The sequence below is a fragment of the Ixodes scapularis genome, unplaced genomic scaffold (genome assembly GCF_016920785.2).
Source record: "Ixodes scapularis isolate PalLabHiFi unplaced genomic scaffold, ASM1692078v2 PGA_scaffold3__209_contigs__length_174095766, whole genome shotgun sequence".
Taxonomy (NCBI): domain Eukaryota; kingdom Metazoa; phylum Arthropoda; class Arachnida; order Ixodida; family Ixodidae; genus Ixodes; species Ixodes scapularis.
Genome location: NW_024609868.1, coordinates 129,911,174 through 129,936,810, shown reverse-complemented (window position 1 = coordinate 129,936,810; position 25,637 = coordinate 129,911,174). Strand labels below are relative to the sequence as shown.

Below are 25,637 nucleotides of genomic sequence, written 5' to 3'. Positions count from 1 at the left end.
ATAAGAATGGGTAGTGGCAGGGATCGAACCCAGGCCACCTGCGTGGGAGCCAAGCACGCTGCCGACTCAGCTACGCTGACTTAGCTATGCAGACAGCAATATTACGGTAGTTTTCTTTATTTACGCTTTTGTCATTGTAATTAGTCAATTAATTTTGTCATTGTAATTCATCAGATATGGGTAGCAAATGCCCACAGCCGTTTTTTTTTACCCCCACCTTCTTTCTAAGATGTCAACTGCCATAGAATCTTTGTAGCCTTAGAAACTTTGCATTTTTACTTGGTGGCTTTGCTGCCATTGTGCGGTCGTAGCTCTTAGACCATTGTCACAATCCGACAATATTGCATTGTTGTCGTTACCCAAACTGCGTCGCATAAATATTTGATAAAATGGCTCTAAAGGCAGGTGTGCGCGTGCATGTTCGCAGGTGCAGAGTGCCTCCCTGGACAGCACGGACCTGAAGCTGGTGATTGGGCTGACGGTGGCATGCGTCTTCCTACTGGCCTTCATTGCCTTCGCCACGGTGTTTCTGCGCATGGCCAAAAAGAAGCGGGCCACCCGGGGTACCTACAGCCCCAGCAACCAGGAGATGTTTGGCTCCCGGGTCGAGATGAACCCCGTCATGAAGCCGCCGCCCGAGGAGAGGCTCATCTAGCCGCCGGGCTCCCCCCGCCCCTCTTGCCAAAGATGCACTCAAGTCCCTTACCTCAGTGCCGAAACGACCGGCGAGACATTCCAGATCGAGACCCCGTCCAGCGGCGTCCGTCGTCGCCGCAGCCAGAACGTCGGCCCGTGATTTTGCGCCGCTCGAAGACCCGCGCGCAAATGCTCCGTTCCGTCCACCACTCACTGCCTCGCACGTCGAACGTTTTAACCTTGCACTTATTTATTTCGTCTCCCCGGAAATTGCAACTGCCAGCGGTGCCTTACTTTTGACTGGACCACCGAATGCAATTTGTCCTCGTTACGGAGGTGGCGACGGTTACAGAGTGTGCTTAGCGACCGGCAAGATTTTAGCCCGTGCCATACACGTGCCTCGTCGCCCAGTATTTTAAGTGTGAATCGGAGTGTAGTTTTGACGACCGTGGACAGGTGGGTGCATAGTCGATGCGTCCACTCGCTCGTGGGAGATTTTAAGCCCCGACGGCCCTTGAGAGAGCTGCTGACCAGCGTCCATCCGACCTGTCCCTTTCCATCATGGGAAAGAAGCAACTCCAGTGAGGAACATTCTCGAATATGTGCAGTTTTAACGGGTGTACTTAATTGCGGTACACATACTTACCAAAAACCTTTATTAAAACGAAGCTCGCGGGCCTGGATTTTGTCGCACCATGCAACAACAGTGAAGGCAAGCTACTTAGTATAACAGAAGCGTTTGCATGATTTTAGGTCGAGGAAGCATCTTGCTCCCATCCGAGATTAATTTTGCGCTTTCGCGAGGGCAGCAAACTCTGTAAACGAGATGGCAGATTATTAGTTCTTTCCTGCACCGAGTGCCGTGGACACCGGAAAAACGTTGGGTGTGTTCGGTGCAGTTTAAATAATTAAAGGGGAATTAGACTAAAGCTATAACTGAGAGCCCTAATAATAATAGAGGCATTTTAAAGTGCAATATTTATACGACCTACTGCACGACATAAATTTTATATTGATCGTGTTGTTGTTTTCAAATGGTGCTGTACAGATTCAACACTAAGCAGGTTATTCAATTTTGTGTCGCGGTCTGTATTCTCGAACGCCAGGGGATTGATTGTTGTTGCCTTCGCATACCTTCGGTGTCTGGCTGACAGTATTATTGCAGCTGTTCGGAAGGTTTCTGAATCTATGAAGGATTTATTGAGAGCCACTGTACTCTGGGGTGCTCAAGTGTTTGCAGGAAATTGAAGCATTTTGTTATGAGCCGAGGGCCGTTTTCTCTGCCCCGTCGAGGGCTACATTCCATTGCTTTCCCTGAACTCCATTTGGACGATTGTTGCAATTATTGAGATTACTGTACATTCTTTGATTACTTTTTCGTCTGGTTGCTAACTAAATACTTTTTTTGCAGCTGTTTTGTGATTAGTCTTATGAGAACTGTGCAATTCTGACGGAGAGAATATTGTTAACTTTGAAGGCAGCTGCTGAATAGAGTTGCTGGACATTCAGAGGCAGTTAAAATGCAAACGTCTACGTTGCCTCGCTCTTTTCTCACGAGACATTGTTAAATACAGATGCATCTATATACAGTGACGGTACGGTACAACCTCTGTAGCAAAGACTTTGTGATGTAGTATGGGTATATTAGAGCAAAGTTAAACTACCAAAACGGGTGCAGGCATCTGATGTGCTGACACGGTGTAGATAGTTCCCCGAATAAGCAGTCTTTACGAAAGGCGGGTTCTAGTGTATTGCCAATCAGTTTTCTGTTGATCTGTACATAAACTAGATTTGTCGTGGTGCCTTTGCAGCGTGCTGCTCGCTTCACAGAGGCCTTATTTTAGAAGTCTATATCGCAGCTTCTCGTTTGAAATGCCCCGCTAACAGAGGCTGGTCCATGCTACAATGTAGCCAGGATGGTTCAGGTTGTGTCGCTCATTCGGAGCATTTGATTCAGCCTTCACTGCTATGGCGGGCACGTATGACGTTATTCTTTTGGTGGACAAGGCACTGCAGAATGCAGTCCTCTCCCCGACCAGAGGGAATAGCATTTGCAGAATAATGACTTTTGATGCCAATCGGATAACTGGCGTGTGTCCATTTAGTGTCGAGGAGACCGGCTCTGCGCCACATCAACTGCCGGCGTACCGTAGTTCCTTCCCCGCCTAATTCTGGGCACAAAGAGATGACGCGATAACGTAGTTAGTTCCTGGAGAATGGTCACAAAATGTTACGAGTCTCAATAAAAGTTTTCCACTTTTTGCCTCGATCCATCCTTCGTGCTTAAGGTGCTGCTTTGTGCAACTTTCTCTTGCACTGCCACAATAAAAGTGTGAAGAAGGCAATCTTATATTATTCTGCCTGTGAACAAGTGCCATCTTCTAAATTAGTGTACTCTGAAGTGAGGGCCTTCAAGGACAGGGTCCGTGATTTCCTCACACTTTAGTCGAGCTAAGCAATAAAACTTTTATTGTCATGCGCGAGAAACATCAGACTTGTGTGATGTTTCTCTCTTTTATATACACTCATGTCTTGTTAATATGGGCCCCAATAATATTAACACCTTGCATTTCAGACGAAATTTTCAGCGACCAATATTTCACTGTGCAGTTTTGCCTCGTTAATATGGAAACCCGCAGTCCGGACTATGGACAGCTATTTTGGGCATGAATCAGATAAATATAAAATGTTAGTATTCCAATTGAAAAAAAGAAAGGTCTCAAAACTTTCTTCAGATATTGGTGAACCCAAGAGGTCACATGTGCACCGGAACGTTTGTTGCAGATCTCGCAAAAGCGCACTGAAATATATTTTTTTGTTTTGTCTTTTACGTAAAATGTGTCATTACCGCTTGCACTCTAGTGTAGCTTGAGATTGTGTATGACCTACAACCGGGAACAAAGGAACCCTAAAGCAGCTAGGCTACCTCATTAGACCTGGTCGCTGTTTGGCGAGTGGGAGAGAAGCTCTGAACCCACGAAGCTAATTGGGCTATGAGAGGGAAGGGGGAAATTTTTGTTCTTTAAGTGGTTCACAGCAAAAGCCCACTCACTACGCTTGTCGATGTGTGTGTTTTGACCTCGATTCATTATTATGGATGATTTGCACTATGGACGATTTTTCTGCGGAACAGAGGCGTCCATATTAACAAGATATGACTATAACCATGAAACGAGTGTTTCTTACTGACAAATATCATTTACTCCAATTAAGGTTGATTGTTTTGCTCGGGACCAAAGAAATATCTTACCGAGAGGACCCCTTGCTTCAGTCGCTTCTCTGAGCTTGCTGGTGCAAAGGGGTGAAGCTTGATGCAAGTGGTGGATCGTGTCTGCGATTGTTTCGGGGCACAACATCGTTCTGCAGGTTCAAACGATGTGGGAATTAGGCTAGTGCAATCAACAGCTGACTTGTCAGGGTGACTACACCACGTCGCTAAAGAAACAAACATTATGCCGAAATCGCTGCTGTCATTACGCTGATTAATTTTCTATGAAATGTGCCAGAATTTAAAGCGGGGGTTCCGACTTGGCGAAAGACGAGAATTCCAATCTCGCAATGGTCTGCATACTGTTGTGCTTGGAGAGCCAGTCTCTTCTCCCGGGCGTCTGCGCTTTCGGATGCGGCGACCAGGCTGACCAGGCCACTGCAGCTTCCCCTGTTTCTTGCTCTCGCGGCGCATCATTGGAAGCATGCCAGAGTGCTCTTTCCTCTTGTAAAAGGGAAAGTGGACCAAAACAGCACAGTGGGAACCGTGCACCACGCCGCAGCTTCACCAAAACCGGTCCAGTCCAAACCAAACCATGGCCGTCCAAACGAAAGACGGCTGCTTGCACTACAGGGCAAAAAATGCTTACGCATTTAAAAAGCGCTACGTTGATGTTCGGTTTAGTAAGTATTTCATGGTTAAAAAGCACATATGTCTTTCATTGCAAAAATAAGTGCTGCACATTGCCCAAGGCCCATGCAGACTACATCAAAATTTGAAACTTGTGCAAAAAACTAGTTTTGCCCACAAGAAGACTTTGTAGGTGGTGGGCAAAGGCGTTGCATCGACCTGCCTGATTGGTGAGGTCCCGCCATCCGATTGGAGTACCAACTGTTCTTGTTTGCTTGTCCTCGTCTTTTGCACCGAGTTTGCGTCTTAGATTACCAACTAGCCGAATTATTGACCGTAGTCATCTAAGTTTACAGCAGTGCCAGAACTGTGCAGAGCAAACGTGATTCACAAACTACGAGACAAGTATACGGACGTGGAACTAAGGCATGGTACGGACTATGGAGCAGTCATGTTTTCGGAGCTTCTGCCAAGCATTACCTCGATGTTAAAGGGCCTGTTTATGTGTTCTTTGTTAATTCTCATCTGCATGGAGGTATAGTTTAAATAGCAGTGGGAAGAGGAACTTAGATGAGTGCAAAAAGTTTGTTTAGATTTTTAGGGGATTTGTTTTTACACGGGAATTTTCCACAGCTCTCTGCGCTTGGTGTGCACAGAAAGTATTCAAGTATTTATACATAAAAAGATGCAACACAAAATGAATAAACCAAACCCGAAAGCTGACAACTAGGGGAAGAGTAAGAAAGGAAAATGGGCGAGGGAAGATTGCAAGACAGGTCACAAAAGATAACACAATATTGTGCCATATGCCATAGTGAGAGTGAGACGCTAGAACATTTGGTTTTGAAATGCATGGTAAAGCACTGGATACATTTTACATTATATCCAGTGCTTTACTGCACGGGGCTTCGCACCGCCCTCTCTGAAAGGGTACGGCCAGTGGCGTACCAACTTGTTTCTGAGTGGGGGGGCAAACCAGACCCTCCCCCCCCCCCCCCCCCCAAATCGAAAATTCGGCGCAACTTTTGTCCAACTTTTCTAAAGATTTGGCAATGATTCGGCAAAATTACAACGTTACCAGACTTAATATTGATATTTTGTTTTTTCTCACGAAAAAAATTTTGCTTCTTCTTCTTAAAATAAATACAACTTGTAGTGCCTATTGAAAGAGTTATGACTAAATAAGGTGATATTCTAGAAGATAATTGTATCGATGTCGCTTTTGTGTGTTTACTTGTAATTTTGGTGTATGCTTCCAGAAAGTGGCGTAACAACGAGGTTGGGTAGTAGCCGGCACAGTCACGAATCACACTACGAGAGCTTTGATTTTGAGGCTTCATCAGCGCACGCCTGCAAGTGTGTTTACATTGTTAAAATAAAGGCAATCACTGCGTTCTTACTTTCTCTGGTAGTCGCCGTTTCGTGCGCGAAAACGGATGCAACGGTTGCTGAGCCTTCACCAGAAGAGATAGCAATATTGTAAATATGCATGTTTTTCGATTTGAGTCACTTGACGTCAGCTTTGCATGAAAGTGCGCGTTCCATATTCGCAACGTGCCGTTTTTAACCTTTAAAATTACGGTTTCTGGTGTTCGGACACACACGGACGTTTAGGAAGATGGGGAGAGTTAGGAATGGTCGGATGTGCAACGTCGACCATGATAGTTCTGTGTTTAACGAATATTTTTCATCAGTGTTTACTAACGAGTGCTTGGACTCCGTCCCCACTCTCCCTGAAGAGCTTTACGAGCGCATGCATCCTATTAACGTTAACTCCGCCGGTATTATAACATTGATTGATAAACTAAAACTTACTTCGTCCGCTGGAACCGATAACATCAACTCTAAAATTTAAAAGAAACACCAGTGTTATTTCGAGTGAGTATTTAAAACTTATCTTTATTCAGTCCTTGTCTCAAAGGTGCCTTCCATCTGACCAAAAGGTGGGAAGGGTAATTCCCAGTCTTTAAACAGGGCAGCCGCTCTTCCGCATCTAATTATCGCCCTAATTCATTGACTTCAATTTCTTGCAAACTACTTGAGCATATCCTCTACTCCAATATCACGAGGCACCTATCATCCCATTTCTTTTCTTTAAACAGCAGCACGGTTTTCAAAAAGGTACACTCTCCGGCAATATGAAAGACCCACTGGGAGCGCGTGGCCGAGGCGGTGGCTGGCGGGGGCGCCAGGGGCGCTGCGAGCCCTCCGGGCAATTCCATTCTGCTTCGAGGGGAGGACGCTCACTCGGGCTCAGATAAAGCGAAACGCGCTTATCAGTTTGTGCCGAGTGCCGAATGAGCGTCCTCCCCTCGAAGCAGAATGGAACTGCCCGGAGCGCTCGCAGCGCCCCCACCAGCCACCGCCTCGGCCACGCGCTCCCAGTGGGTCTTTCATATCGCCGGAGACTGTACTTTCCTGCGAAACACAACTCTGCGACTTCATCCATGACTTGCACACTAACCTTGAACCTTGAACCTTGAAATGAAAAAACTGACGCAGTTTTTTTTTTTTTTTTCCAAAGCGTTCGGCCGTGTTTTTTATCAACGCCTTCTTTCTAAGCTATCATCTTTTTGCCTCGACCAAATAACCGTTTGCATAGATTCGTGACTTTCTCTTTTCCCGTGTACAGGTCACGTCCATGATAATCATGAATCTTCCTTAATAAATGTATCTCCTGGTGTTCCCCTGGGGTTCGTACTTGGGCCCTTACTCTTTTTAATATTTATTAATGACATCCCCATTGGGATTTCTTCAAAAAACTGCTTTTTCGCCGACGACTGCGTCATCCATAACAAAGTAACTTGTGTGCAAAATAATAACCAGCTTCAGGAAGATCTAGAGAAAATTAACAATTGTTGCAAAGAGTGGATTATGTCATTAAACAAGTATAAACGCAAACTAATCCACTTCACCAAAAAAAAAAAAAAACACTGTCATTTAATTACTTCTTGTACTCCGATCTGATTGAGACCGCTACTGTGTATAAATACCTTGGTGTAAGACTAACATCTGACCTTCCCTAAAATAACCACATTGAAGTCATTACTGCCGATTCATCTGGAACTCTTGGACTAAGCAGACGTAACTTAAAAAGGGCTCCACCCTTTGTTCGTAAGCTAACCTTGGACACGCACGTCAGACCAAAATAGAATATGCTTCAACCATCTGGAATACCCATCGACTGTACCTCATCAATACCCTGTAGAGGCAGTTCAGAACAGAGCTGCTCGCTTCATTTCATCCACTTATGACTTTTTTTTTCAGTGTCTCAGCGCTAAAAACTGAACTAACCATGTCCTCTTTGCAGCTTCGCAGAAAAGTCTCTCAGCTGTGCTTTATTCACAAAATCTACTACCACATTCCCGACCTCAAAACCACTTTGTTATTACCCCCCGACCGAACATCTTCTCGCCTCAACAACGTCTGCACCATCAAGCACATTTCTGACTCTACTAACGCTTTCAATTGGTCATTCCTTTCTCAAGCCATCAGCCACTGGAACAGTCCCCCATCCTCCATTGTCACCATCTTGGACTCTGCTGATTTCTCCTCTGCAGTAAAACTACACCTTTCTTGGCCCATGTGATGGTGTGCGGGGCTAGGAGGTGAAAACCCTTACGCAGAGCGCCTGCCGGGCCAGACTTGTACGTAGTTCAACTACTTTACTCAAGTTACTGTAGTTTAACTACTTTTCTGGGTAGTTTAGTAACTTTTAATTACATTTATATTCTAGTAATTCGTAGTTTACTTTAACTACTTTTCCGAGTGACTTCCACTCAAATTACAAATTACTTTCTAATTTTAGTGGTTGTTTTGCCTATCAACACAGGAAAGATGTCGGAAAGTCAGCTGATATTTGCAGAGGGGGAAGCATGCGGAGTAGAAAAGGGGGGGATGGGAAGGAAGAAAGTGATTTAGATAGTCCAAAAAACCCCAAAATTTTAACGAGCCCCCCCACTGCAACAACACTGCTACGGGGCGCGGGGAGCGAACAGACACGACGCAAGAGAGGTCGAGTAACTGTGGGATTAGCTCCGAATAGTGGCGTTTCTTTGTATTCCGAAGCTCAAGGAGACTTGACGCATTTGAAGAAAGGGCTTGTCCCCGCTTCTCTCCAATGTAGGAATTCTTGCCCACTACAGGAGGTGCACACACTGCTCCTTTTACGGTGCAGGCGATAGAACCCCTAACAACGACGCTCACGCCGGATGGGCTGCTCGTGTATCACTCGAAGCGCGTTAACCCACCCCGCGCCTGCGTTCACGCCGCTTCGCGGTGACGGTGTGCGGCTGCTAATTACAAATCTATTAACCCACCTAGCCCCCCCACCCCCCGTACACGCCGCTTTGCGGCGTCCGGTCGGCAACCCAAGCCCCGCTGCCCCCCATGCACTTCCGTAAATAGAGTCGATACGATTTAGTTTAGCGATGTTTCGTCAACAACATTCGTTTTTTTAGTGTTAATGGTAAAAAAGAAATGTAAATATCGCCAAATGCCTCGACAAAACAAAATGTTCGAGAAAAAAAATAAAAAGAAGTAAGCCGGCCCACACCATAAATAGAACCTGGGTCTGACACGTATGAGGCAGACATCTCACCACTAAGTTACGCTACCTCTTCGGAAACTCGCATTGCATCCGCTGCCTATGTTGACGGCGGCAGCACCTATCTCCAAGCAAGCTAGCAAAACTTTATTTTGTGTAAGGGCCTACGTCCTGGTCTGGACGGCCCGTCCGGCCCATGTCTCGCGGATGGATTCCGTTAGGTTACCGTGTAGCCTTGTTCGTGGGGCAAGGCTCCACAAACCAGCCAATCCGGCGTGCGTGAGCACCGTTGCTAGGGTTTGTATCGCCTGCGCGTTAAAAATATGCCCGCGCGGGTCGGGGGGCAGTGCCCTTGGTATTCCTTGGGCGCCGCCGGCCTGTGTCTGCTCTGCCCAGTGGCGGCCGTTTCAGGGGTGGGGCAAAACGCATGCCTTGCCCCCCCACTCTGAGAACTGGGGGGGGCAAGCGCCCCCCTTGCCCCCCCGGTTGGTACGCCCATGGGTACGGCAGATCTGGCAGGGCCGCTGAGTTTTGGTGGCGAGGATGGAAGGATGGAGGAATAAAGGATCATGCACAGTCACAAAAAAGAGTTTAGAAGATTAGTGGAAATTATCCAGGGAAAATTGAATGAAGCCAAACTAACTAGCACAGCTGGGGACAGGCGGGACCACGGCGGGAGAGAGGAAAACTGGAACTCCCTCCCACATGGATCCGGACCCTGTCTCCCAGTGGGCCCGAAGTTGGGGTAACGCCGACTCCAAACACCGTCGTCTGCGTCAACTCAAAGGAGGAGGCGGGAAGGGGGGGTGACGTTTTTAGTTATTTTGCCCGATCCCCAAAAGGTCATTCTGCAGGATATCCCAAACTCAAAAGAGAGAGGGGATGAATCATACCTTTTAATTTATAAGATAGATGGCGCAAGCTACAGTCCATTATAAAGGGTGTAGCAATCAGAATCCATTCATCTATCAATCGCACTCCGTTGGCGGTGCGCGGCAGCGGCAGGGTCACTGTCCGTTGCGTCTTATGTTTGTCATGTGTTCGATTGGAATTATAGGATTACCGAAATCACATATAATCTAAAACCGACCTCAACCACGGTCATCGGTGACCAACAAAATGGTAGGCGATTGCCGTCTCTGCTTTCTTCTTTGGATCAAAGTGTCAAAGTTACACGGCCCCGACTCTTTTCGAAATTTTATCTCGTCAGCACGGAAGATTGAAAGTGAAGACGACTGCCGAACAAGAAGAGGAAAAACGTAAAGAACGCGAAAAGAAGTTGAAGACCTACAAAGCTGCCAACCGTCAAATCGTTGAAAAAGTAAGCTTCGTGCAAAATTCTCCCTCACTTGCGTAATGCGGAGAGCAAGTCGTCTGCTTCTTGCGCAGGGTTCGCGGTGACGTCAGAACGACGCCGAGTTCTGATTGGCTTTGATTGACAGAATAGTGGGTAGTGTCAAAGCCGCTTGTATACCGGCGGCTTTGTTAGTATAAATAATGGGAAGAAGACAAAACATATACATCCTTACCAGCACGCTCTTCATTCCGAGTATCACGCGGGTATGCAGACCTCAACGCTAGACGCCTTGTGGTCTACCCCCTATTTTTTTCCAGTCGGCCAATAAGAGCTTGTCGTTCCGAGATCATCTCAACCTCTGTGCAAGAAGCAGACCAGTGGCTTAGCCAGGAAATATTTTCGGGGGGTGTTTTGGAGTGCTGGTATGATCACACACGCACAAAAAAAAAAAAGATTTATTGAGACAAACACTTGCCCTTACTTTACACTATGATCCCTATATAGGAAAGTGCCCAGGAGTCCCCAAGGACTCAATTGCAAAGGAAACATTTTAATACAGGGTCGTCGAGATAAATCCGAACGTTTTCCAGATTTCGTCTCTCAACGAAGCAAGCTAATCAGCTGTGTTGTGCTTCTGTGGCCACGTGACTCGACAGCGGACTATCGCATGATAAACAATTCGTGACTTGCTCAAAAATGAGCAGAGAATACAACCGGAAGACAGCGATACTTGAGTCGCTTCATATCGGAAAGTCACTTAATTAAGTAAGTCATTGAGTGGTATATGGCAACAAGAAGATACAAGTTTACAACATTGCCAAGGCGTTCAGATAATCTGTCAGCCAAGAAGACGTTACAGCAGGCCTAGCAAAGCACAGAAAACAATCGATATTCATTTTATCTTTGCCTCTGGGTGTTTTCCTGAATATGGTGAATTTTCCGGATTTATCTCGACGACGCTGTATATGACTAATAAAAACAAAAAAAGAATGTTACAATGGACAAAGATTTGAATATAACATAGAAAATAAAAGGTTCCGATATATAAAGCAAATCCGACAATGCAATTGAATAACTTTCGTTGATCTTCCCACTGCAGATGCGTTCATACAGCAAATTATTGTCCTGAAAAAGTGAGCTTCTAATGTTTTTTGTGATATTAATAATTTGAAGGGTTACATTTACACAACCTCTCCTACAAAGATACCTGACTCGCTTACTTCATTTTCACAAAACACAGGGCACCGATGCGCGCGGAACACCAACTTACAATCATTTGTAACGCAGACTGATTAAACTATGTGAAAGCGGTTCATGCAGATCCCTATGGAGCCACCATGGTCATTCCTATGCGTTCTGCTCTCGAAGAAAAACGAGGTGACCAGAGCATACCCCTCAGGCCCTTTTCTATCTCTCTTGAAGTTCTGCAGGAGCACTGGTAGCTTTGTGTTTGTTTATTAATTTTTTTTGCTGTATAAGAACTTGTTCCGTAGCGTTGTGCCGGGCGGCCCAGTCCTCGAAGCTCACTGGAAAAGGGCGTGGTATGAGGAATTTTCTCGTAACCTGGAAAAGGGAGCAAAGGCTACCTACCGCCTCAGCCAGCCAATCAAAGCGTTTACAATTGACACATGTGACAACGTAATGTCTTGTGCTCCTGTGCAAACTTGCCTCATACTTAGCTCTTTCACTCAGATGGGCTCACCAGGGCCATAACTTATGCCTTTTGTTAAGTTAAGCTGTGACTAGAAAGACAAGAAAACTGCGCAAGACACCCAAAATTTTGGGGTAAGATAATCTGTGTCTTTGGATGCCGAGGTCAGGTTTTCAAGCCTTTGTCCTTTGCTATTGCTGTGCGCCAAGCCCCCGCTCCCTGCGAGCTTGCAGAATTCGGGCACTCCTCTGGTTCTGTTCAGGGATAACCTTCGAGCGAGTCGGACATAGCTAGGTCTCCCCTCCGGATCACGTTACCTTTGGCGTTTGTGAAAACAACTCTAAACGCGGGGAGGTTGACTGCTTTCGAAGAGGCTGTGAGCCGAGGTATAGAAGAAATAGCTAATGCCCGAAAGAGAAAGTGTTGCTGGGGGGGGGGGGGGGGGAATAAAATTTTGGGGGATGTTCTGAAACCTGAACACCCACCCTGGCTACACGCCTGAAGCAGACAAACTTGCGCTCTGCATTGCTTCCTCTATGCAGAGGCAAAGCGGAGAACTGGATGATGAGCTGCTACGCATCACTGGCCAAGTTTTACAAACTAACCCCGATGACAGTACTCTGTGGAACATTCGGAGAGAAGTATTCGAGAAATACTTTGAAAAAGGGCAAGTAGTCTACACCATATGTTTGTTACCACACTGTTCTGGAGTAAAAACGGGAACCTAATAGTCGGCTGCCCAAAGCAGAAACGGGAGTGCGACCCCTCGGGCCAACAGATCAGCGAAGTTTACCAGCGCTTCCTCCCACCTTTGAACATGCCTCTGCCACGGGAACCCGTGTTGCATAGCCTGCTAAAGCTATGACGTCAAGCCCGTCTTTATTGCCAGCCTGACAGCTGCACTATCAGCCTGAGGCTTTATTCTCGCTGCAGGCATTGCTGCAGTGTTTGGAATTTGCTGCAGAAGGCAGTGTCAACAACAGTGATATCTGTGGTTTGGAACCACGAGTTGTCCATGCGGGACATAATGACGGAGGCTCTTTATAACAAAAGTGTGTTGACAGAGTTTAACTAAGATCAAATTAAAAAAAAAACATATGCAGGGAACTACATAAAGGCAGGCATGTATGACATCAAGTGTCTGTTCAGGACTTTGAGCATATGTTCTACGTTTTTCTCCTTCTCTACTCTTCACCCAGTCTTTTTGTGCATTTGTCAGTGTTCCTTGTCTACGGTGGATGGCACAGGGATGCATCACCAGCTTGTCTTCATTGTTTCCCTTATTTTTGGATGTATTTAGTTTTTTCTTTGCTGTACCAGCCTTTCAATTTCTAGATAACTTCTGTTCGACATTTTTCAGCTGATGAGGCAATTGCTGTGTAAATAGTTTGAGCAGTAGACATAACAAAGCCAACTTTGCTACAGGTCCAAACACACGGCAGAGGACGGGGAAGGCGAACTTATGCTCACAGAAATGGCACTGCAAAAGAATCCAAAATCTTACGGCGCGTGGAGCCACCGTGCGTGGGCCATGGCTGCCTTTCCCAACATGGACTGGGACAGGGAACTTCGCCTTTGCAATCTCTTACTTGAGCAGGACGAACGTAACTGTAAGTTCTTAGTGTTTGGTCTTGGTCCCTTTTATATAATTTATTTTTGTTCAGGAAACGTTCCAAACTAGTACCGGACTTTGAGTCATACATTGTCAGTTACTTGCTGAAAGTAGCATTCTGATGACTGTTTTTCTACCGATTGCTTCACGTGGTCGGAGCGCAAAGCTTAGTACATTTGTTTTTCCTCTTGGGACGTAATTCGGCGTGCAGTTAACGGCTGGGACTATCGTCGGCTGGTGTGCCAGCGTGCCAAAGTGACCCCGGAGAAAGAGCTGTCCTTCACCATGGACAAGATTGCAGCCAACTTCTCCAACTATTCAGCCTGGCACTATCGAAGCAGCCTTCTGCCGAAGGTCCATCCAGGCTCCCGAGAGGGTACCGTTGAGGAAGATGTCCTCCTGGAAGGTGCTGGCACTACCCTTGCCTACAAATTTGCCTACTTGTTTTCCAGCGATTTCGGTGAAATTTTTAGTGTGCTTCGGAAGAGTGATTTGGCGCTCATGCAGCTTTTTTGTCTTGTCTGTCTCTTGTGCCTCAGAGTACAGCCTTGTTCAGAATGCCACATTCACAGACCCCGGGGACCAGAGTGGCTGGTTCTACCACAGGTGGCTCACAGGAAGAGGTACAGCCATTGGTCCTCAAGCCAATTCTGACACTGGCTCGGTTCTACTAATAAACTTGGGAATGGAGGTGGCTAAAGCTTCTTTATGCTGCTTACTTGGCAGTTGCAGAACACTGCACATCTTGTAATTCCGCTCATATTTTCATTTAGGCGGAGTAAACATTGGCACATGACACTTGATGTTCAGGTTGATAACTAGGCATTATACAGGTTGACTGTGTCATTATACAGCTGTCATTGCTTATTTCAGAGAGGTCGGCGCTAGGTTTCCTTCTCTTCTGTGTTTCAAAGGAAACTCGTACAGTGACACTTCATTTGACTCAGCAGATAAGGGTGAGTTAGCTGAAGTTGTTTTGTGTGTTACATAATTTTTTAGAGAACACATTTTATAATCCAATTCTTTTACCATGTCCTTTTATATACCATAAAATACCGGGCAAGCACCCACTCAAAATTTTGAGATAATCATGAAAAAATGGGGGATGGGCGCTTGTCCGGTCATCAATTCTACATTTCAATGTACTGTTTATATTTTCTCAGATCTTATGAATTTGGGTATGGGCGCTTAATGTGGTATGGGCGCAGGGCCGTACCCAGAAAAAAATTTCGGGGGGGGTTTTCGGGGACAACGGCGGCCATTTCGAAAGTGTATATTGTCTTATTTTCGCCTATGAATCATGTGCACCGGTGGTATATAATGGAGAGTTGCAGCAAACCGGAGAACCGGTCCCGGTTTGGTATCCGGTAGCCGACCGGCACCACTGCGCGTGCGCAGAGGTGGAGATTAAAATCGGCTGGCTGCAAGTGCACCGACCAGGGCCGTACCCAGAAAAAAATTTCGGGGGGGGTCAGAACCCCCTATCCCCCCCCCCTGGTTACGGCCCTGTATGGGCGGATGCACGGTATTCAACGGTAGGTTTTCAGCTGTTAATATTTCTTTTGGTAGAATTTGTTTTCTTTGTGAACATCAGTAGTAATGACACAAAAAAGGGAACAAGCACATTGAATTTGTTGCAGTCTGCACAGACCTCCTTATTTTCTGGTTTTCTTCTCATAGATTGAGGAGGTGGAGCTGACTGTCAGGATGGATGGAGTTCCCCTTTCGTTAGTATGGCATGCTCCCAGCACACTGTTGTGTTCTCCTCTCTGGGTATGTGTGCAATTCTTTTAGCCGTGAGAAGGACCATAAAATTTGAAAATGTGACCGTTAGTAGATTTGCTTTTGTGGTGTAGTCTAGGGTCCAGGTGCTGTGAATATTGTTCTTGATATTCAAGTTTGTTAGCTTTCTTAAAAAAGATAGCCGAGTTGAACAGGCACTGAAAAGAGCACTACTTTATGATAATTTGCAATTAACATGTATTCTTTGTTCTAGTACGCCGACATTCCTGGTGATGCGTTGGTGGGGAACTGTGATAATGAATGGAAAGCCACGGTGAGATCTCGGGATGGTGCAGAAGCGCACGCAGTCTTGTCTGTCAAGGCCTCTGAACAAGAAGTGAGGTTCACTGGAAACATTCCACGAAATCACCTCTTCAGGTGGGTTCCCTACTGCATTTATAAATGTGCATCGAAGGGGATTGTGGATCACCAATCCGTCCAAGGCTCTAATTGTGTTCAACCTTGTAGTGATGTAGTGATTAACCCACTTGCACATATAAAACCCTTTCCAATAGTGGCTTTACCATGCTTGAAGAAAAAGTAAAACAGCACCAAAAAAACGGGAGACAAGAAGGTGAAGTGTACAAACGGAGTGCTGACTCTCAAGTCTGATTTTTTGGAAGAAAAACACTAATGGACAAGTGTCACGATCATCAAAAAACATCAAGTCACTGCTCCCCCATGCGTGTCAAGCCTGCTCAAAAATGCCAACTCTTTGTCAAATAATGCGATAGAAGGTGAACTGATGCACCCTTCCTTTTGCATCGAAATGTAAAAAGCCTCTGAAATTTCTCTAGTCACCTGTTGACTGTGTCGTCCTAAGATGCTCGTTCTATCAAGAAAGGGTTTGCAACCGCACCTATCACAGTGTACTGCCAAGTTGCCTGCTGGCGATGAACTACCATGCCTACTGTTGCCTTTTTTTTTTAGCTGGCAAGAACTGAGGAAGATGAATGGTCCAATATTTTTATTTAAAATTTTTGTACAATGACATTTAAGTAGTCTGCTTCGTCTACACGGGCTAGATCCAACAAGATCCATCGGGGACCCTTTTCATAATCCAGCTCCAACTGGACTTACTTTGACCTGGGACCCAATGATCGGATGACCCAGTTTTAGGGTCAGACAGGTTGGCTCTCTTGACAGGCTATGGAACTGTCCTTTTACATGTTTGAAAGCTCTGCATGGGTGCTGTTATTATTGAGTCTCCACCGGCACAGGGGAACTACATACTAATCAGGTTGGGGATAGCGGTATTTCGAAATTACAAAAGCTCCCTCTCCTCTTGTGCGAAGAGACCTACTTGCATGTCGCTTTGTAGGCTAACACGCTGTTTACAAACAAGTGCCCACACCATGTGTGGGCACTGCACATGAGCAGAAACCAGACTGGCATGAAGTGAAGCCACTGCACGTGCACCACACTGACAGCAGCGCCACCACAGCAGCATTATGTCAAAGCCATGTGTTGGTCTATAGAGAAACCATACCTCTGGCAGGGCTAGAAAGTGAAATTTTTTTTGTAACGAATGAATGCTTTTGATTTGTGAAGCGAGTCACCCTCTGAATACGATCCTAATCACCGCAGTTGCGAACTGAGCGCTGCCCGAACCTCTGTCTTGGAGAAGGAGCTCGAGGTATGCCAGGCGCTACACGAACTGGAGCCCCAAAACAAGTGTGAGTGCGAACCTTTTCTGTTTAAAAAGCCAGGCCATTCACGAGGCCAGCTTCTTCCAATGCAGGGCCACTGCTCACGTGCGTGCTGCTTATGCGGGCTCTGGATGGCTCGGGGCACCGAGAGGAGATTGAGAAGTTTCTCGTGGAACTGTTGACCGTCGACCCAATGCGATCTGCTTACTACCGAGACCTGAGTGAGTCCTTCCGCTGCTTCCTCTTCCTTGCTACCTGCACAATTCCCATACCTTACGGGAATTGAAGACCGCAGCAGCCGGGGACTCTCGTGCTGGTTTTCAAGGGTTTCCCGGAGTTTGCCCAGTGACTCCTTGAGTACCCAAAGTTCCTTAATACTCTCTATCCTCGAGTAAAGAATTTTTTCAAACTAGGCACAGCCAGGCTAAACCACGTATTGAAGCATCGCATGGAGTAGAGGAACTTTGGCTTCACATACTCCGGTTAAATGTGTTTATTTACTTAATACATGATAAAATGGCGCAGCGAGGTGCACGCTGTTTTGTAGGTTGAGAGTCTGAAAATTCCCTGGTAACAGCCGTTCTCCTCCGCAAACGAAACTTGATGCGTGCGAGCACGGCTTCAGCGGTTGGACTTTGTACGAGAGTTCTTATATACGCGTAGTCGTGGTATATAGCTGAGCGTAGCCGCCGGATACTAGCAATGCAATATATAAATGGCTTCGGACAGTTGGATGAGGCAGTAGCAGTGCTGCGCAGAGTCAGCAAAGAGAATCAGAAGCATTTCTTTTATCGTGCTCACTGCTGGCATGTTTTCTTCAAAGTCAATTTGCCCAGTGAACATTTCCGTTTTTCACGAGGCACACGCACTCATCTGGGACATGGCAATTCGAAAAATATGGAAGGCATTGACATCTCGGATTTCCCTTTGACACGCGAGTCCTCTCTGTACTCACTGTGTTGTAAGACGTGAAATATACTCGAAAATTATGTCTGAAAACACTGATGGATTTAAATGAGTTAAATTATCAGCGAAAAAATATGTTTGCTGAATTTTAATTATCATAAAATGCCGCAGAAGCGCCGACTTCGTTCAAGCACCCACGATTAACATTTACTTAACTTGGGAATCCTGCAAATTATACGTTAACCACCCGATTTGACCAGAGAAGCGCTGATGTCTAGATTAACTAATTTTTCTGTGAAAGTGGAGGGGGGGGGGCACTCCCCGGCATTTTGTGGTAGTTTTGTTTTGCCTTACCTCAGTGAAAGCTATAGGTGTATACGACTGGCGTACGTTGACGTACGTTGACGCTCCTCCACACTGCTCTCCTCAACAGCGCTTGCGACTCCGCGGTGCGCAGTGCCAAGAGGTCAAGAAACGGCACACGCGGCGCCACTTTTGCGGCACGCTTCGGGAAGACAAACGTAATAAGCAGGAAATCAGTACGCCTGTTCCTATGGGAGCTTGGTGGGACCTACAGTTTTGAATGTAAGAGCCGAGAAAACGTAAAAACCGTGAACGTGTCATCGAGGCTCTACTGCACTTGGAACTTATACTCCAACAGCGTGTGAATTGCCCCATTGAATGCAATGAGCTCACGGCACTCCCCCAAAGTAGTGAACCTTGCACACAGGTGGCTCTTTTTGCGAACTCCTTTACATGCATTGGACTGCCATTACAGAGTCCAAGTTTGTGATGGAGATTGCATTGGAGGGACTGGATGCAAACGTAGAGCGCGTGAGTTTTGCTGGGAAGGAGCTGACATGCGTGTATCATCCGGACCACCTGGCCCTGGTGCGCGACGTGGACTTCTCCAGGAACCGGATCAGGGGTCTACGTTCGTTATGCTTCCTGCAGAGCGTTGTCAGGCTGGATTTGTCTGGCAACAGGGTGCTCACATGCTTGGGCCTTGAGGAGCTGCCTCATCTGCAGTGGCTTTCACTCGAGGACAATGGTATCCTTTGGGTCCAGCTACCATGGTTGGTCCTTGTGCTGAATGGTTTGCTCAATTTGTTCAACTTCATGTGGGGTCAGGTTATTGTATGCCGTGGTTCATATTGTAAACACTTTATACTTTGGGAAGCACTGTGGGACAGTTGGAAGTCCATTTATTCTTGCGTAATATTAGTGGTGGCACAGACTTCATGCACCTCTTTTTATCACATGCACCCGTGCCATGGGCAAAGCACACCTAACTGTACTAAGAAGGCTCCCCGAACAAACTGCTAATTAATGTTAAAATATTTTTAATTTTTATACCACTGTTTAAAGGTTATAGTGAATACGTCATTATGTAGTAAGTAGAACCCCGCTATAGTAACTCCGCGTGTAGTAAAACTCTGGTTATTGTAAAAGAAGCACCCATCCCGACTGAATTCCCATTTCCTGTATGGCTCAAAATTCGAATATAGTAAACCGTCAAAACTTGAGTACCGGTTACAGTAAAACACGGTAGTACCAATGAAGTGTTATCTCCCCGCAACAACCTACTACCCTCTTGGTGAGATCAGTGTGGATCGGCTCCTAGAAACTCTATAAGTGTACATTTACCACCAAAGCGCTGCAGGCTACAGCACTACTTTATACAATGACTGCTTTTTGAGGGAGCGTCAGTGGTGCTGCGGTCGCTCGTGATTGTTTCCATACTCGGGGGCCCACGATCGTCTGCCACGTCAAAACAATAGGCCTAACGAAACCATAAGGGTGCCGCATTTTTTGGGGTGTTCGGTTCTGAGCTGTACATTATGACTGATCTGAATCGTAAGTGAACTACGCTCGTTTAAAGAGCAGGTAACGACCGGATGAAAAAGCAAATTGCAGATTAATTCGGCGTTTCTGCTGCAGCAGTCTTGGCCTTGGTGGAAAATTGTAGTGTATTGAAGACATAATCATCGATGGAAACAGTGGAAACTGCAAAAAGCTCCAAAGCTCCAAAATTAAAATGTTGGCACAGCGCTGCTTGAATGATTTTGACAAGCACACTTTGTAAACAAGGCCAGTCAATGGGCCTCTTATGAGAAGAAAAGACTTCGAGGCATCAAACAGTTCGTCTGAACGTTTCAAGGCAGGGAACTGTGTTGGTCTTCATCGGAAGTCGAACAACAAAGGTGCCATTTCTGACGCGACCATTGAATAATGTACCGAATAAGTGCTGCCCAAAGGAAGAACCTTAACCCATCCCTACAAGACGTATAAGACGTGAACTCTAGTTGGCTTTAGACAGTCAGGGGGGCTTCAAATGCAGCAGGTGCTAATGGGCAAGACATATCCATACTATCAGTCTCGAGAGCTTCCTTGTGAAGTTCAAAACACCTACAAAACAAGCTGATATATCCGAGTTCTTTACTGCAACTAAGTGGTATTTTTATAGTTGTGGTGTTGGTTTTGGGAATTATGAACATTTTATTCCTTTTCGCTCTTTTTTTGAAGCTTCAATAACAGATATCTTAAGGAGCTCCCGATATAGTAAAGCTCCCGATATACAAGTAAAGTTCTTGCCCGGTCCCGAGAGGTTTACTGTAAAGGGGTTCTACTTATATTGCCGCGTGCATGGACGAGAGGGAACACAACTCCGTACCTGTAGAAGATTCAGCTCTTACCCCAAACGTTCGATGCTCAAACGTTTGAGATACCGAGACCAATAATAATAGCTAAGGAAGCCAGCATGGCCTTGCCGATTCACACTCACGCTAGCCAGAGCCGTAAATGTAGAGAGTTTGGCCATTCGTTGGGAAGTATAGGAGACGAATGAGGAGGCGCAATTGGCCAAAAGCGGGCTGGGCGTGTTCCAGGGCGTCTTCAGAAATTCGAATGTGACCAACCAGAAGCCGGAAATAATACCCTGGCGGTGGTCGCGAGAAACAAACCTGATAACTGCATTGGAGTAACTCTCAATGGCTGAAAATATGGTACACGTGATGTTTCAATCACGTTAATCCAAAATGATGGTGGAAGGGTGCGACTAGCGGAACAATCGACATGATCCATACGCCAAGCGCCCAGGGCCGGGAATCTGCCGTCCGAACGGTCACACTCTGTCGGCACAAAACAGAGTTGCGCGGCGCATTCGTTTCTTACATATTTCTGCATGATCATGATCAAAACAACACGTGCACCCTATTTTCAACCACGAAGAGTTACTACACTTCACTCTTACGCGTTTATTAAAACCATATACGAACATAGACTTTTGATCAGAACTGTTTGCTGCTACCACCACTAGGGGATTCTTTTCGGCTTCTGGTTGGTCAAGAGAGCATGCCAAGCCCTCTTTCTGACTCTGCCGCACACCCTGACTCTGCCCGCACCTCCCATTGACCAAACTCTCTCAATACACGGCTCTGACGCTAGCCAGCTGTCATGCCGACACCTCGATGTTTGTTCCTGCTTTCTCGACGCTCATTCTTGCTTTTGTTTCTGGCACAAGTTTGCCGATTAAACCTTTATTTTTAGTCCTATGTTTGTTTAGACTTTTTATCCACAACTATATTAATAATGTAAATTAACTGCATTACGCTGCTACATTTTTAAAATATTTAATCAAGTGACTAATTTATATTTAATTTCCACATCCCTATGACATTATTAGTGGCATTTGGGGGTGTCTAATGTCGTGCGTATCTGTTTGTGCTAATTATCATAAAGCAAACTTTCATAATTGGTCTGCCACTTCTATTGAAGTTATTGTCGTTTAGAAGGGCCAATTTTCCTAGGTGGCCACTCCCTTATACTATTGAGCTTGTTGAAAGGTGCTCTGATAACACTGAAGGGTGTTTACATTATTAGTGTCAATGACTTAACCTCATTTTGTGTCTGAGAGTTGTTCACCTTGATGCTACTCCAGAAATTTCATCTTTAGATGGCCTTGTTCCACTCAAGACATGTCGAAAGCTGACTACACTACTTCTCAAAGGAAACCCTGTTTGCGAACACGAAAAAGACCTGCCAAGCTTTTTACCTCGAGTGAAAATATTTTGCGACTCCTCAGCCTAAGAACAGCTTCTATATTTTTGCAGTTACTGTTTCGAGCAGTGGTGCTTTGTTGAGATGAAACTTCCATTTTGTATACTTTAAAATAATAATAAATTTATGATATTGTGTAGTGTACTGTGTACTGTGTATATTGTGTACTTTGCTCTGGGTCTATTTTGGGCTTGAGCTATCGTCACAAAAAGTTGCTCAAAATAATGACTGTTTATTGTACAGGCATCTATCAAAGTGGTGATGCAGGCAAGTTGATTCATGCTGAAGTGAAGATACATAGCACACAACACAACGAGGACAATCAGAAACAGGTTATCAGGAAAAGCGTGTCCTATCAACTTCTTTTCAATTGTTTTCCACATGTTGTGCACTGCCTACTTTTATTCCATAGCAGTGGATAAGTACATTTCAGGATTTCTGTAAACCTTGAGAGGGTTATGAAATCCTGGTCTCGGTCAGTGAGTATGGTACACTCGTGCAGAAAACAAAGTATTGCCATGGTATTGCTAGGACCAAAAAAAAGTTGCTGGTCCAGCTTTTGAAACTTGGCAGCCTCCATTGGACTAATTCTCCATCCACAAGAGGGACACCACATACCAGCCTAGAAAGGCAGATTAAAACTTTGGTTTGGGCTAGTTGGTCCATGGTAGGTATAAGGTTTAAAAGTGCAAACAGACAGCCACAATAGAAAATAACACAAACGACAGGGACAAGGCGCTGTAGACTAACGTTCCACTTCCTAAGCCTCCGTGCAACAAACTTTTACAGTTGACTAGCAAACACATTGGAAGCAGCTTTATTGGTCAAAATTTGGTGACGTCATGACCAATAAAAAAATTGTATAGCCCCGTTCAAATGTTTGCCTCCACGGGCCGCACACGCTCCATAGCCCACGACTGCCATGGCAGACGTTGCCCCATGCACGCTGTGCACCATGTAATTCTCTATTCTGGGAGGTTCAGGGTGTACTCAGCATGCTGAGTAATACTGGACGAAATGTAGCAAAGTCGATGAGATGTGCATGCCTTTTATTTATTCAGGACATGGTGGACACTGTCTGTTGTTCCAGGGGTAGTATGTTTCCAGTCCGAGCCCCTCATTGCTAACTTTTTCGTGGGCGATGTGCATTCTCTTACACTGCGCTAAGTAGCGGGCTTGTCAGAGGTAACATTTTGACGCTTTAAAACAATGCACATGATGTAGCGTTGCACTGAAATCGGTAGGACGGGTATTCTACATGAATCATCTGCATGTTTTTGCCGTAGCGGAGAGACAGAAAACGATTGATGAGAAGCAGATAACAGCAAAATACTAATAGTTTGGTTATCCGGTCATTGTGTTTTTGTTTCTCACTATTGGGGCTCCCTATCAAGCTTATATTTTGTTCTTACTGTCAGCAGTGAGGCTTTGCAGCGGTTGTCTAACCTTGAACCTGCTATCTGAAGCAGAATGGAAAGCTGTCCCACTGGGCAATCTTTATTCTTCCTAGTACTACTCAGATTTCTGTAATAGGACACAGAAACCAAGCTGCATTGTTGACATCAGGTAAGGCAATGGAATGGTTGTTCCATTACCACAAGAGTGTAGGCTGGATGGGCAATGGAACAACCATTCCGTTGCCCATCCAGCCTATGCTCTTGTCAGGCTCCCATATCATGATTGTCCAGTCTCATACTATCCTGGGAGTTGGCTTTTCCTCCACTATGGATTTTTCGGAGCACATTGCCAACATTCAAACTTGGGGACCCGACATGTCTCGTGCCATTTATATTGCATTGGTCCTGCCTAGGCTCAAGTATTGTTTCCTGTAAGATACCCATTCCTGGCCCACCTGCTCGACAGGGTTGAGGGTCGATAGGGTACTCCTCTCCACTCCTACATCCGGATAGGGAAACGTTCAGAGCAGCCTAATCTGCAGCATGCCCGCGCTGTGAGTCACACTCATTCTGTGCTCCTTGCCGCCCCCTCAGACTTGGCTCTCCTCGGGAGTCTTGGGCCAATCCATGACGGAGTCCGTTGGCCCGCAGCTTGAAGCACAGTCCTGCTATGGGCCAATGGCCTTTCTCTGGTGTGTATGTGCATGTGTGTATGTGTATGTTTCATGTGAAAATCTTCCTTTGTTTTGTTTTGTTTTGTCTGTAGTAATGCGGCACTACAGGCCTCAGATATGGGCCAATGGCCTTTCTGTGGTGTCGGGGAGGAGGTCACGTGACCCCCTCCCCAAAATCACGTGACCCACCCCTCCTCCCTGAAGTCACGTGACACCCCCCCCCCTCCCGAGGTCACATGACCCCCCCCCCCCGCCCCCGGAGCATATTCAAGAATGAGAGAAGGAGGGGGCTACCCTCCCCTCCTCCTCCTCAAGAGCTGCGCTCCATTTCGGCGTTACAGTTGTAAACGGCTTTCACTTTTTTAGAGCGCAGCTCTTAAACGCGAGACACATGCGCGAAAAATTCATCCGATCCGACGTCCGATCCGGCAGTACGACTGCCTGATCCGAAAAATTTGGTCGCTTCAGACGTTGGATCGGCGATCCGACATGCGTCCAACGCGCCAGATAGTTTCGCACGGCGGACGGATTGTCGGATGCGTCCAGCCAATGACAGCACAGCTAGCGCGAACGTCATGATGACGTACTGGGTCTGGCGGGACGAAGCGAACGCGATAACGGGACGGGCGAGCGGAAGCCGGACGCGTGAATCCCGCTGACCCATTCGAGAAAGACGGCCCCAGCAAAGAATGCACGCGCTAGCGAGAACAAGCTCCTAACTTCGCTCGTGCGACTGGGACCAGAGATCTATGAACGCGGCCCTCCGCTGAAGTGCTTGGATCTCCTGAGCGGGGCCGAACGGATCGTCGTGTCGCATGCAAGATCGGAAGCGTGTCTCTCAAACTGTCGCGTACGGCGATTCGGAGCGGCGTTCGGACTATCGGATCGGACGTCGGATCGGACGATTCTGCCTTCCATGTGTCTCGCGCTTTAGGCGCCCGTTTCCGGCTTTAACGGCGTAACCAAGGTCATCCCAAGGTCACGCGACCCCCAAGGTCACCTCAAGGTCACGTGACCCCCAAGCTCACCCCAAGGTCACGTGACCCCCAGGTCACGTGGTCGCCCCCCCCCAAGGTCACGTGACACCTCCTAAGGTCACGTGACCCCCAAGGTGACCCCCAGGTCATGCCTCCCCGAGGTCACGTCACCCCCTTCCCGAAGTCACGTGACCCCCCCGGAGCATATTAAAGAATAAGGGGAGGAGGAGGAGAAGGAGGGGTCTACCCTCCCCTCAGTACCCTTCCCTCCTCCTCCTCAAGAGCTGCGCTCCAATTCGGCGTTACAGGGAGTTGTAAACGGCTTTCACTTTTTTTCTTTAAGTCTTGCGGCGGTACTGACCAGGCGTCGCACTACGCTGGAGAGGGAGGAGGAAAGAGGAGATCGCGTTCGAGAGGGAGAAGAAAAAAAGTGAAAGCCGTTTACAACTCCCTGTAACGCCGAATTGGAGCGCAGCTCTTGAGGAGGAGGAGGGAAGGGTACTGAGGGGAGGGTAGACCCCTCCTCCTCCTTCTCCTCCTCCTCCCCTCATTCTTTAATATACTCCGGGGGGTCACCTGACCTCGGGGGGAGGGGATCACGTGACCTCGGGGG

At 46.6% G+C, this 25,637-nt stretch overlaps 2 protein-coding genes across 3 annotated transcripts in view; both read left to right on the top strand.

The window, feature by feature from the left end:
- Window positions 1-2,897, top strand: part of LOC8033180 (protein crumbs) — a 90,010-nt gene extending 87,113 nt beyond the window's left edge. The window contains exon 23 of the mRNA XM_042292631.1: window positions 428-2,897. Within this exon, the coding sequence (XP_042148565.1) occupies window positions 428-655 (228 nt within the window). The 3' untranslated portion in view covers window positions 656-2,897. The remainder of the gene's footprint in view (window positions 1-427) is intronic.
- Window positions 2,898-9,845: 6,948 nt separating this feature from the next.
- On the top strand, window positions 9,846-22,111 carry LOC115308518 (geranylgeranyl transferase type-2 subunit alpha). Of its 2 annotated transcripts, none has more exons than XM_040212408.3 (13): window positions 9,846-10,142; window positions 10,231-10,341; window positions 12,511-12,635; window positions 13,394-13,578; window positions 13,792-13,986; window positions 14,120-14,203; window positions 14,454-14,536; window positions 15,261-15,353; window positions 15,577-15,740; window positions 16,950-17,038; window positions 17,104-17,232; window positions 18,696-18,968; window positions 21,858-22,111. In XM_040212408.3, the coding sequence occupies exons 1-13, from the start codon at window positions 10,140-10,142 to the stop codon at window positions 22,004-22,006; spliced, it is 1,683 nt and encodes a 560-aa protein (XP_040068342.1). In that variant the 5' UTR covers window positions 9,846-10,139; the 3' UTR covers window positions 22,007-22,111. The 2 variants fall into 2 exon arrangements, with proteins under 2 accessions (XP_040068342.1, XP_042148564.1); XM_042292630.1 differs by having other exon boundaries at window positions 9,988-10,142; window positions 18,832-18,968.
- Window positions 22,112-25,637: the final 3,526 nt, after the last annotated feature.